A 13,118-nucleotide genomic window follows, 5' to 3' on the forward strand; every position below is an offset into this window, starting at 1 on the left:
TCAGCCACCAGCCCGCTTTGCGCGCGCACCTCCGTACCTGAGTATTTTCCACACTGCGCCTCCTCTGAGCCTCGGTATGCTGTTGTTTTTCCTTCTAGTTGAAGAGTCTCTCCTCAGCCAGCCTTCCTGTGGTTCTGGGTGATGTTCGTTCCGTCTTTTAGTCGTATTTTTGAAGTGGTTGTTTGCGGCAGCAGTCTCCGGTGTTTACCTATGCCGCCATCTTGGTCTCCCCTGACTCAACTTTCTTATGTGGTGTGGACTTTTTGAAGAGAAAAAAGGATTTTTTCAGAGTTGCTACTTTGAAACTCAATATTCCCTTACTGAAGAGCAACATTCCATATACATATCTCTAGCTTCAATTTTATGAATAGAAAGAAGGGATGCTGGTTTGATGTGAGAGAAGAGAATTTAGAGTACACTACCTGATGTGGGCTTTCTTCTTTTTGTTGTAATTGGGCTGGATGGTCAGGGCAGAAGATATATTTTTGTTCTTTGGTCACATTTCCCACTTCTCATTCTGTCTTTGCAATCTAAATAAGACAAAAATATGAGTAAGTTTTTAAAATTTCCTTAAGAGCTCAGGAGAATAACTGGCTGAGAACAAAATTGATTTTATAACTAAACCCAGTTGGTGTAGTGGAATATGGCATACTAGAGGCCCGGTGCATGAAATTCACGCACGGGTAGGGTCCCTAGGCCTGGCTGGTGATCAGAGCCAATCGGGGCCTTCTGGCTGCCAGCTGGGGCCTCCCTTCCCCGTTTACTCCTGCAGGTATGTTCATATGAGATGAATTCTGTCAGTGAAATAGAAAAGACATAAGTAGTAAGATGAAGTTAAAATATGTCCATCAGGAGAGACTGCTCTGTAGAAGGATAGCAATCATTAAAAAATGAATTAACTGCCCAGCCAGCGTGGGTCAGTGGTTGAACATCAGCCTATGAACCAGGAGGTCACGGTTCAATTCTGGGTCAGGGCACATGCCTGGGTTGCAGGCTCGATCTCTAGTAGGGGTCGTGCAGGAGGCAGCCAATCAAGGATTCTCTCTCATCATTGATGTTTCTCTCTCTCTCCCTCTCCCTTCCTCTCTGAAATCAAGAAAAGTATATATATTTTTAAAAATGAATTAACTGATACAAGAGAGATGCCATAGAGCTTCAAATGAAACGATGAGCAATTTGTAAAATAATAAAAACCACACTGATGACATATAAGTAAGTGCAATTAATTTCACAATTCTAGGCTTTATAAGCAAGTACTTTTAGAAATTGTCTCATTTTCTGTTTCACCCTTTCTTTTCAGAGCATACTATTTTAAGATTATTCTTTATGTAAATAAAACATGTTTATTTAAAAGAAAAACTAAAAATTACAGCATTATGTTGGAGGTGAACATTTCCTGAAATCCCATCCTACCTACCTCATCAGCCTAGGTAACCATAGTGAAGTGTACTGTTCCCTCTAGATTTTTTAAAAGCATTTACTAACACATGTGCATGAGTACATTCACTCACATATGTGTACACACACACACACACACACACAGATCCTGCAATACATATTATATTTCAACTTAATTTCTCATTAATATATTCTGGACATTTTTCTTTATCAGTATATATTATACTGGGAAACAGTAATTTATTTCTATTCGTCCCTATTGGTAGACATTTAGGTTGTGTTGGGGGGCAGACGTGTACATTGTTTAGCAAACAGTGCTGTAGTAAACATCTTTGTATAAATATTTGCATGCTTTTTAATGAAATCTAGTTTTTTTTTAAGGCCCAGCCTTTAAAACTTTTTATAAAGACTTTGATTTGTCTGTGTTCAAGGGTGAAGAATATGCTACTTAAGTCCAACTGTGTCCTGGAAGCTTTTGGCAATGCCAAAACCAACCGTAATGACAACTCAAGCAGGTTTGGGAAATACATGGATATCAACTTTGATTTCAAGGGGGACCCTATTGGCGGACATATCAGTAACTACTTACTGGAGAAGGTAAAATGTGCTTGATTTCTCAGGGTAACATAAGTGCTGAAGGTTGTTTTTATAAACCTAATTAGAGAATTTCTTTAATTGCTTCAAAGTAGCTTTTAATCTAATTCTCCCTCTCTTCCTGCTCCTCAGTTAGCTTTCTGTGACAGGATATTCTCTTTTCATGTTCTTTTATTAGCATTTACAATAGGAAGTTCAACAAAGTTACAGATTTTGTGGGTAAAGATTTAGATATGTGAGTGGGAGGGGTGGGGGTGGTCTGTGAGTGTGTGCCCACTTCTGGGTAAGTTTTAACCAAACACCAATCGAGGACTAATCAGTTCTACCCTTTTTATACATCACCACCTCCCATATGTTTTGGGGGTTTTTGGTTTGTTTGTTTGTTTTTAATGCATTGCAGAAGAGCTATCATGTTCATTCCCTGAATGACACTCTTTTCAAACAATCATGTCCATACTCTTTTTTAAATTGAGATATAACTGCCATATAGCATTGTACATAGGTTTAAGGTATACAACGTATTGCTTTCCTACTTCCATATGTTTTACTTCTGATTAATTTGAAATCTCATTTTCGTCTCGTTTCTGTTTGTAGCACTCTTTATGGCAGTACAATTGCAGTACAGTCCATTTTTGTTTGTGAAATTGAAGTCAGACTAATAAGGAAATTATGTGTTTCTATCAGAGGCAGTTTAAAAAGGACAGGAAATGCCAGGTATTATCAGGGTTTTTCCAAATGTTTCATGGCTTCACTTCACGTACATATTCTGTCAAGGGGGCCCCTGTGAATGAACATGCATTTTATAGTAGCAGCCTCTTCATAGCAGTCTTTTGGGAACCACGTCAGGCAGGGGTCTCTGTAGACTGATCTTACTCAACTGATTTTATTACAGAATATAAGGCATTGCGCTTTGCAATCCCAGCAGGCCCTGGGGAAGGGAATGTTGAGGCTCTTCATCCCTAATTGCTCCTTCCTATTCTCTCCACTTCCAATTTTTCCTCCAAAAAAAAAAAAAATCATCTTTAGGGTCAAGAACTCTGTTTTAAGCAGTAAAAAGAATTACCAACAAATTGCACAGAAAACCCCATAAAGGAGACCTCGTTTGATGGGTACTGTCCATGGGATCCTCAGGACATTTACACTCACTGTTGATACAGGACTCCCTGAGAGGGTGGCTCCTGTTTTGTTTCAGGGGTACATTCTCAAATTAACAATTTTAATTTGTTTGTTTCTTAGTCTCGCGTGATTGTGCAACAGCCAGGAGAAAGGAGCTTTCATTCTTTCTATCAGGTTAGTCATCTGTGGTGCAGATAATTGATCATTTGCTCAGTTGTGCAGGAAATGAATGTGTTTATGTTGGGGTTCTCCCCTGTCCTGTGCCTCCCTTGCCTCCATTGGCCCATGACACAGCACACGCATGCGCACATCCTACCCCATGTGCGTCCTCAGAGATTTGAGTAACATGACTATGAGACAGAGCTGCCAGGTGGGTAACCAGCCAGGTGACTGCCTTGGTTGAGCAGCGCCTGCATTTCTTTGCAGTGTAGCTAACAGTTAAATGACTTGTAAAAGCTTTTGAAGTGGGACATCCTGAATATGTTAAATTAATTTTGTTTTATTTTGAATTGAAGCTGTTCAATTTGGGAACTTAGAGGTGGGAGCACAGACTCCATTTATTTTGCTCTTGGAGACTATAAAGCGATATGAGTACTTAAAAAATGAATTCATAATTCAAGAGAATTGTTGTCTTTACCCTATCAAAGCTGTGATTGCTTTGGAAAAAAAACTATGAATACCTCTTTTGGGAATGCTCTTAGCGACTAAGACAGAATCTTTTAGAATAGCCCTCCTGTTGGCAAGTCTTTCTACTGAGAAAACAAGTCTGATACTTTATGATACTTTTTTTAGAGCCCAATGTAATATAAACCAGTGCTTATAAATAAACTGTGTGATCAAATTAAACAATACCATCTTGGATTTTTATAAAACAAAATTATAAATCAGTAAGATTGATTTCCACGTGTAAACTTTGACAGTTATCCAATTGTCCTCCTTGCCTGAGACCCAGAGATGGATGAGGAAAAGCTGGTTTTTTCCATTGTGATTCAGTCTGTGACTGCCTGCGGGCACCTCTTACTTCCACGGCAATATTGACTTTTCTGAATTCTCAAACACAACTTTAACCTGTCTGGGTATTGAGGCTGCTAAGCAAGTAACCAGCATAGAGCCTGGGCTCCTGTTTCACAAATGACCAGAGGAAAAGCAAAAACCTTTCATGCCAGTTTTATTACGAAAGAACTAAGACTTTTAAAGTTATCTTCTTCACGATTGTATAACATTCTGCATGACTAATAACTACTGAAACCGTTTACCTTCAAGGTAAAAAAAACAAACAAAATAAAACTTTAAAGCCGGAAACAGGAGGACCTCAGTAAATGAAGCCCAGAAAATGAATAAAAGCTCGATTGCCATTGTCAGAACATCTGGTAATTTTGGTTTAGTATGTATTTTGCTCATTTACTTTGCGTTATTTTTCAGCTACTCCAAGGAGGTTCTGAACAGATGCTCCGCTCTCTGCATCTCCAGAAATCCCTTTCATCCTACAACTACATCCATGTCGGAGCTCAGTTAAAGGTGAGCGTTTCCTCTTTGAGACTGTTCAGATACAGAATCAGAGGATGGGAGGGGACATTAAATGATTATCGGGTCCAGCCTGCTGCCTTTAGGCAAATGAATGGCTCTTCCCTTATTAAAATTCTCAGGGGCAGAGAGGCAATGCGTGCTTGACTCGACAACTTTGCCTAATAACCCATTACTTTATCTCATCACCATCTGACAGGAAGTTTCTCTCCTGTGATCTTGTGGTTTCTTTTCATTTTTAATCCTCTTCTTTTATTTTGACACTATAAAAATGTTACTGTATGATTAGGAAATCTACCTCAAAAGAAAATACCATGTGATTTGGCCAAAGGCAAGTTGTTAAAACAAGAGAAAATTTAAGAACATTTTGGTTGAAATGACTATCAAAGTTCTCCATTCACTATTTTTTTCAGCTATTGATGTAGCCTAGCAGTAGTTTTGTGACCTTTGCAGCATTTCCGTTTAGCTTTGACGTTTTACCTTTTTTTCCCCCCTTCCCTTGCATACGAGTCCTGGCATGCAATGCAGGTACTTTTTGCTTTTATTTTAGTTGTTTTTCTGCTGGTCAGAAAATCCTAATAATAGTTTGTTGATGGTAGGATATGAAACAATAGTCACAGTATTATCCTAATTTGTTGGGGGAAGGTACTGTTTACAAATACATAAAATATGATATAGAGAGAAATAGATCAACATTTTAATAGTTTATTCTGGATTGATGGTATTACAGATATTTGTGTTCTGCTTTTCCATATTTTAAATGTCTTCTATAATTAAGAATGCATTGGGGGGAAAATAAAAGAATATATAAAAGGCAGGGATCTAAGATGTGGGAGGTGTTCTTTTTATTTCAAAATGTTTATTATTCATCTTAAGCTAATGATACCTGCATTACTAGTTTACCTGTATTTTTATTGCCGTGCATAGAAATAAATTATATTTAGGGTTTTGCAATTAATTTTCCATCGTTTGACATTTAAGTTGCATGATTTTTTTTACTTTTACATTCATCAGAGAACAGGGTATTTGGCCAGAAATTAATTAAAAACAAAACATTAGAGGACAACACTCCAGCTTCTGAGATAGGCCAGAGGTACTAAAGATGCATAAAGGACTGTACATCCAACACTTAAAAAACATTCCTTTTTATCGAATTGTCTTATTGACCAAATTACTTTTGGCCAGGTCTTACAGAGCCCCTTGCCCAACTGTCCCCCCCCCCACCCCCCCGAAAAGCAAGAATTAAATGAACATTTAGCCTTCTCTTTAAGCTAAATTTAGTTTAGGTTCCCTTTTCATCAAAGTTTTCCATTCCTCTTTTTTATTTCTTCCTCTCTAATAAAAACAAAGACTTATATACATGGTCATAGTGTCTTCTTAAATAAGATTAACCTAAAGGAAACAAAAATATGCTGAAGCCTACCATCCAGAAATAATTATTGATCACAGTTTATGTGTAACCTGATACTTGTCCAGTGTTTTTTATGTGTTAAAAACTAAGCAGGTGCTTTCTATGAATTCTCATTCAGTTCTCACAGCAGTCCTGTAAGAAATATGTTATTATGTCCATTTTACCCATGAGGAAATTGAGACTCAGTGAGGTGAAGTGTCTTGCCCAGGGTCAAAGAACAGGTAGGTGGAAGACCTCGCGTGTTTGTGTCCCAGACACTGGAGGACCCCTTCCTGTGCCCTTTCTCAGCAGGTGAGAAACTTGCCAGGGAAAGGGCCAGTCGGGCCCGCCAGGTGCTGCTTTGGGAGCACTTTGAAGATAGGCAGTTGCCATTTGCTTCCTTGTGAATTTCTGTTGATACACTTAGGTTTCTAACCTGGTGGCTACAGCTTCTCAAGGCTTAGTCCCGTCAGCTGCTACAACAAAAATACCATAAGCTGGGTGGCTTGTAATACACAACAGATGTTTATTTCTCACAGGCTGTCAAGTCCATGATCAAGGTGCCTGCAGATTCAGTGTCTGGTGAAGGCCCGCTTTCTGGTTTATAGATGGCGCCTCCTCACAGGGCAGGAGGGACAATAAATCTCTGTGCCTCTTTGATAAAAGGGCACTAACCCCATTGTGAGGGCTCCACCCTCATGACCTCATCGCTTCCCGAAGGCCCCGCCTCCTAAAATCATCGCCTTTGGGGTTAGGATTTCAACTTGGGAATTCTGCGGGGACACACACATTTCATCTATAGCAAACCCCCTGAACCAGTTAGAAGGTCAGATGCACTGAATGTCTGTGAAAAGGTGAAATTATAGGCCCAGACTGTTGACTGCTAGCTTCATTGAATGATTGAGGCAGGTTGCTTTGTGTTGAGGGTCTTCTTTTCCTCACCTGTGAAATAGAAAGCCTGGCCGTGCAGGAGAGGGAGTGCTGTTTCCAGCCTCGGCAAGACCGAGTGAGGGACCAAAGGCCCAGGAGACGATGCCAGGCATGTGTGTGTCTTAGAGGCTCCACAGCCAGGGTTTCCCTTTGGAGCTCACATCCCCTGCTGTTTCCTTCCTTCATCCCAGAGCAGCGATCCCCTTCGCTGAGTCAGCTTAGGACTTGCTCCCTCCTGGAGGGTCCAGGAGTGACAGCAGCTCTCACACACAAGTGGGCGTTGTTGGTGCTGCAGGACGTTTCTACCCTGGAAATCATTTTTATTTTCTCTGCATTCTCAATGACGTACGACACAAGCATCAAGACCTTGACTAAACTTAAATTTTGTCTCATCATTGTTTTAATGCTCATGTGAAATGCCTGTGACTTAACTTTTCCATTTTCATTCCTAGTCTTCTATCAATGATGCCGCCGAATTCAAAGTGGTAGCTGATGCCATGAAAGTAATTGGCTTCAAACCTGAGGAGATTCAGACGGTGTATAAAATTTTGGCGACTATTCTTCACTTGGTGAGTAGGGACGTCTCTCAGAATCTGTCACCTCCCTGTGGAGGTAGGATGCTCTTTCAGAAGAGTTTGGGTGGTTTTTTTCCCCCCTGTAGATTTCAGAAGTAATGTTTTGAAGAAATTTCTCCATCAAGAGTTCTCTCCACCATATAATAATATTTTCCAAGTCACGGTAGGATTTGAGACTGTGGCTTGACTTAATTATCTTATTGGTATGTCTGACTTTGAAGTGGTTCATCTCAAGAATGAAAGAATTCAGCAATGATGTGACTAAAAACTTTTGGACAGAATAAATTCCTAACAGCATTGGAAACATTGGAGTCATAGATTATTGGAACCGGAGTTTTGATGGTTTCGTTTTGCAGGTTCGGGGATGAGCCCAACAGGGGGCAGCATGACTGGGTCAGAGGCACAGAGTTCACGGCCGCCAGCACCATGGATCACGCTGGCCGCATTATGGTCCAGTTGTTTTCCACGACCCCACACCAAACCCAGAGGAAGGGAAGAACCCTGGGTTAGATTTCTTTCATTAACCATCTGTGCAGGGGTGGGCAAAAGTAGGTTCACAGTTGCATTGTGACATTCTTTTGAGTTAATACAGCTGTTGTAATAATCATAGCCTGCATGTCTTTTTCCATGCAAACAACTGTCAACCAACTTTTGCCTGCCCCTGTATATTTGGACATGTTTAAAACATAATGAACATGCAACCTTACAATAAATGAGTGACAGCATGAATTCAAATATGGAATAAAAATTACCTTGCACTTTACCATAAGATTTAACTCTAAATGAATCAGGACCTATATAAAAATACTATGTAGCAATATAAATGATACCTTATGTTTCTGACTGGGAGACTTTAATGTGATAAATTGTCTCATTCCTAAAACTACTTTATAAATATAGTTAAAACAGTATCCTCCGGAATCCAAATAGAAATTTTGTTTTGAAGTTGCCATAATCGTTCTAGAATTTACCTGAAACAGTAAACATGTAAGAGGAGCAAATAAAAATGTATTAAAGAAGAAGAGTAGAGTAGGGGGAAGCGGGGAGAAGAAACATGACTAATTTTTACCAGATTTTAAGTGATAATAAAAGCTACAAAACCTTAAAACTTGTTGCAAAATTCACCAGCTTAATCAGCCGATTAGCTGATGTGCTGGACACTTGGTTAGTAAGTGTTTCTTGAATGAATGGAATATAAATAGACTCAACAACTTGGGGAGGATTTGAATATAATAGTGGTAACATTTCAAATCAGGACGAAAAGCTGAACTATTCAGTAAGTACTATTGGAGCAACTAACAAACTGTCAGAAAAAACAAGGTTAGACTCTTACTTTACCCCACATACAGACAAATTCTAGGTGGATCAAAAGCTTAAATGTACGAAAAAACTGTTCAACTATTAGAAGAAAATATTGAATACTTATAAAATCTTTGGAGTGCAGATGGTCTAAGTATGACACCCAAGAAAGATTCATAAGCAAAAGATGCATAGATTTGACTACATCAAAATATAAAACATCTACCCATCAAAAACATATACTGAAAGTTAAAAGAGACAGGTTTCTGGAGAGGAAAAATAATGGATGAAGCACTAGGTATTTATATGTCATACCAAAGGCCCAGTGCATGAAATGCATGCACGGGGGCAGAGGGGGGGGTCACTCAGCCCGACCTGTACCCTCTCCAATTCGGGAGCCCTCAGGGGATGTCCTACTGATGGCTTAGGCCCGCTCCTCGTGGTTCTCTGCTGTCTGCAGGGCCCGCTTGACCGCTCCCGGGTCGCTGGGGCGCCGGCCAAGCAGGCCCTGCTCTCAGTGGCCACACCCCAGGACCAGAGGACTCCAGCGGGGCTGAGAGGACTGGGCGCCACCATCTTTGTATTGGAGGGATGGTTAATTTGCATATTACTCTTTTATTGGATAGGATATTTAGGAAAATATGTGCTACAAACAGAGTCACTTTGCATTATATAACTGTATCCCTGACATACTATTTCAGAATCTCATTGGCAATGGTGTGTCTCATTTCTTCACTCCTGGTATAGGGAAATTTAAAATTTGTAGTGGATGGTGACACTCCTCTCATTGAAAACGGCAAGGTCGTATCCATCATAGCAGAATTGCTCTCCACCAAGACGGACATGGTTGAGAAAGCCCTTCTTTACCGGACTGTGGCCACAGGGCGTGACATCATTGACAAGCAGCACACGGAGCAGGAAGCGTGCTACGGCAGGGACGCCTTCGCGAAGGTGGGATTTCAACTCATGTTCTCTGGGCCTGGTGTGGGTCTCAGTTTCATTTTATCTTATTTACTTTTTAAAAAAATATTTTTATTGGTTTCAGAGAGGAAGGATGAGAGGGAGAGAGAGAAACATCAATGATGAGAGAGACTCATTGATTGCCTGCCTCCTGCACACACCCTCCTGGGGATGGAGCCCACAGCCGGGCACGAGCCCCGACCAGAATTGAACCGTGACCTCCTGGTTCATAGGTCTACACTCAATCACTGTGCTATACCCGCCAGGCTCAGTTGCAGTTTTAGTGAATTGCTGTGAGGATGTGTTCAGAGGTCCCTTGAAAGTAGCTTCAGGCTTTTAGAGACTTTGGTCATGATACTTTTTGGCCATCACAGTCTACATCAACACCCCTGACTGTGAGCATCTCTGTTCGAAAATGATCTGAGAAAAGCAAAGCTGACCGACCAACTGGCAAGCCCAGGGCACTTGCTTTTGGGGTCCCTTGCTCAGATGGTCCCCTCTCACACCCCCCATTTTGCTTCTCTCACTCAATAATGCTTCGTGGAAGGCCCCTTCAAGTCCACAGATGGCGTCTGCTCCATTCTGTTTGTGTACCAGTGTGCAGTGATGGTTCCATCATGTATTAGCCGTCCTCCTCCTAAGACTGGCAAGCCCAGGGCACTTGCTTTGCGGGTCCCTCGCCAGATGGTCCCCTCTCACACACCCCATTTTGCTTTTAATAATGCTTCGTGGAAGGCCCCTTCAAGTCCATGGATGGCGCCTTCTCCACTCTGTTTTTCTGTGTACCAGTGTGCGGTGATGGTTCCATCATGTATTAGCCGTCCTCCTCCTAAGGCATTCACCTTGTTTCCTCCGTTGCCACTGCAAACAATGCTGCAATTGGCCCCATACATCTCTCTCTCTCTACACACAAGTGCTTTTATTTCAGTTGGATGGACGCCCAGGAATGAGCTTGCCAGACCAAAGGACATGCTGATTTTAAATGTTAAATTTACTGATTTTTATGGGTACATAGTTATAGCTCATTCTTACTTTAATTTTCATGACTAGTGTATCTGAGCATCTTGTCATAGAAGGTATTTAAATCTACTCTGAGCATTGCCTGGCTCTATCCTTTGTGCATGTGTCTTTGGGGCTGTTACCTTTTTATCGTCCGTTTGTAAAAGCTGGTCACTTTAACCCTTGGTCTATTTTCTGCGTGGCAAACATTTTATTTTTTTCAAGTCTAACATTTTCTTTTCTATTTTGCTGGTTGATGAGATTGCTTTCTGTTCCACTTTTTATTTGTGTAAGTCTCGGGTGTGGTTTTTAGTCTTGGGAAGAATTTGAATGCATCTCAGTGCAATGGAGAGTGGAGGATTTGAAGGTGGGACAGTGCCATCAAATTTGAATTTTTTAAATGATCATTCTGACCTCAGTATGGAGAATCTTAGGGGAGGAGGGGAGGGGGGAGGGCAAGAATGGTAGCAAAGAGACCGATTAAAAGGGGACGTTTCAATAATCTAGGAGAGAGACAGCGACAGCCTGGGCTAGGAAGGTAGCAGTGGCAGTGGGGAGAAGAGGGTGAGTTGAGACCAACTGTGTTTGGAAAATAAAATTCACAGGACCTGTTTGTCTGGAGAATGAAGAAATCAAGGGAATTCCTTAACGTGGTCTGGCTCCAGCCTACCTCTCCTGCCTCTGTTCTTCACTCCCGCACATGAGCCTTCTCTAAGGCCTTACACGTTGTCTTTATCCCTTTCTCCTTCGGCCACAGGGCCCTGCACGTGCGGTTTCCTCTGCTCTGATGGTTCTTCTCTCCCCTCTCACCTGGTAACTCTCACTCATCCTGATCTCAGCCCACTTTCTCAGGGAAGCCTTCCCTGGCCTCTCTGAACACTGAACAGGCTCAATTCTCCTCAGATCTCACACACGTGTCCTTTAGAGTGAGTCAGTGTGTGTGCGCGTGTGCGTGTGTGTGATTTTCCCTTCACCTGGCTCCGTAAGCTCCTTGGAGAAGACCATGTCTATACTTGCTTAGCACCGTATCGTCAACAAACTGCACATAGCAGGTCCTCAGCAACTATTTGTTGACTGAATGAATAAATTCCTATGTTTCTCTTGCCATTTATTCATGGTTAAAAGTAGGATAGGAGCAGTTTTGGGGGGTGGGGAGATGATGGTGTCAGGTCACGCATAGGCATGTGGAGCTCGGAGGAAAGGTCTGTGTTGGGATAAGACATTTGGGAGTAGTGTATCACTGCTGTTTAATTTTGGGTGATACCACTTGGAGAGGTGTTAGACAGTGAAGAGAAGAGGGCCAGGAGGAATACCCGCCTTCAGAGGTCAGGTGGAGGAGGACCTACCAAAGGTCCCCAAGAAGGAGCAGCCAGTGAAATAACAAAACTAGGGAAGTGTGGTATCCTGGATCCCAGGGAGGAGGAGTTTTCCAGAAGAATGGGGCACTCAGGTGAGGAGTGCTGAGTATCTGGATGAGATGACCTTCTAATGCAGAGGTTCTCTGTGGGTCGAGACCCTTTCACAGGGGTCGCCTAAGACCATCGGAAAACACATATATAATTACATATTGTTTTTGTGAATAATCACTATGCTTTAATTATGTTCAATTTGTAACAATGAAATTGGGGGTCACCACAACATGAGGAACTGTATTAAAGGGTCTCGGCATTAGGAAGGTTGAGAACCAATGGGACAAGAAAGGGTGTCTCTAGGGATGCTCGGGGTCCTTGATGAGCCGTTTTGGTGGATTAGTGGGAGCTAAGCGAAGACAGGAGTGGATTACAGAGAGAAGGGGCGGTGATGAGTGGAGCAGTGTGTATAGATGTGGACCAGTAGAGAGGGAGGTGGCTGGAGGGAGCTGGTAAGGAAAGGCTTTCTAAGGATGTGACATTGCAGAGCATGTTTGTACCAGGATATGGCTCTGTGTTCATGTGCAGTGCCTTTGTCCACATATGACTTGGCATGTATATCCTTGTGTATTGGATATGTGTTTGATTCTCAGGGAATGTCAAACTGTGGCCTTTAGCCCAGGTCTTTATTTAGCATTATAAATCAATATTTGCATTTTTTAAATTTACAGAGCTTTCGCAGAACGTAGTTATTAACTCATTGCTTTCTCACTTTTTAGATTCAAGACAAAGCAAGGAAGTGAGTTACCTGGGGGAGTAGGCAAATTATTGAAATAGCTGAGTATGGAAATGTACCTGGGGAATGTTGTTGGAATACAATAAGCATAATACTGATAATAATCTTAAAAACTCAAACCATTTAGTTTTGCATCCATTACATTGCTTTTTTTATCAGACAATCTGCATTTCGTATTGTTCTGCTTC

The 13,118-nt window shown here is 41.5% G+C and overlaps 1 protein-coding gene across 1 annotated transcript in view; it reads left to right on the plus strand.

The window, feature by feature from the left end:
* The window catches only part of MYO1D (myosin ID), a 192,208-nt gene that overhangs the window by 7,185 nt on the left and 171,905 nt on the right, over positions 1-13,118 (plus strand). Inside the window, exons 4-9 of the mRNA XM_014548831.1 lie at positions 1,830-1,995; positions 3,229-3,282; positions 4,531-4,626; positions 7,405-7,521; positions 9,574-9,777; positions 12,914-12,933. Of these exons, the coding sequence (XP_014404317.1) occupies positions 1,830-1,995; positions 3,229-3,282; positions 4,531-4,626; positions 7,405-7,521; positions 9,574-9,777; positions 12,914-12,933 (657 nt within the window). The remainder of the gene's footprint in view (positions 1-1,829; positions 1,996-3,228; positions 3,283-4,530; positions 4,627-7,404; positions 7,522-9,573; positions 9,778-12,913; positions 12,934-13,118) is intronic.

Source organism: Myotis brandtii, unplaced genomic scaffold (genome assembly GCF_000412655.1).
Source record: "Myotis brandtii unplaced genomic scaffold, ASM41265v1 scaffold523, whole genome shotgun sequence".
Taxonomy (NCBI): domain Eukaryota; kingdom Metazoa; phylum Chordata; class Mammalia; order Chiroptera; family Vespertilionidae; genus Myotis; species Myotis brandtii.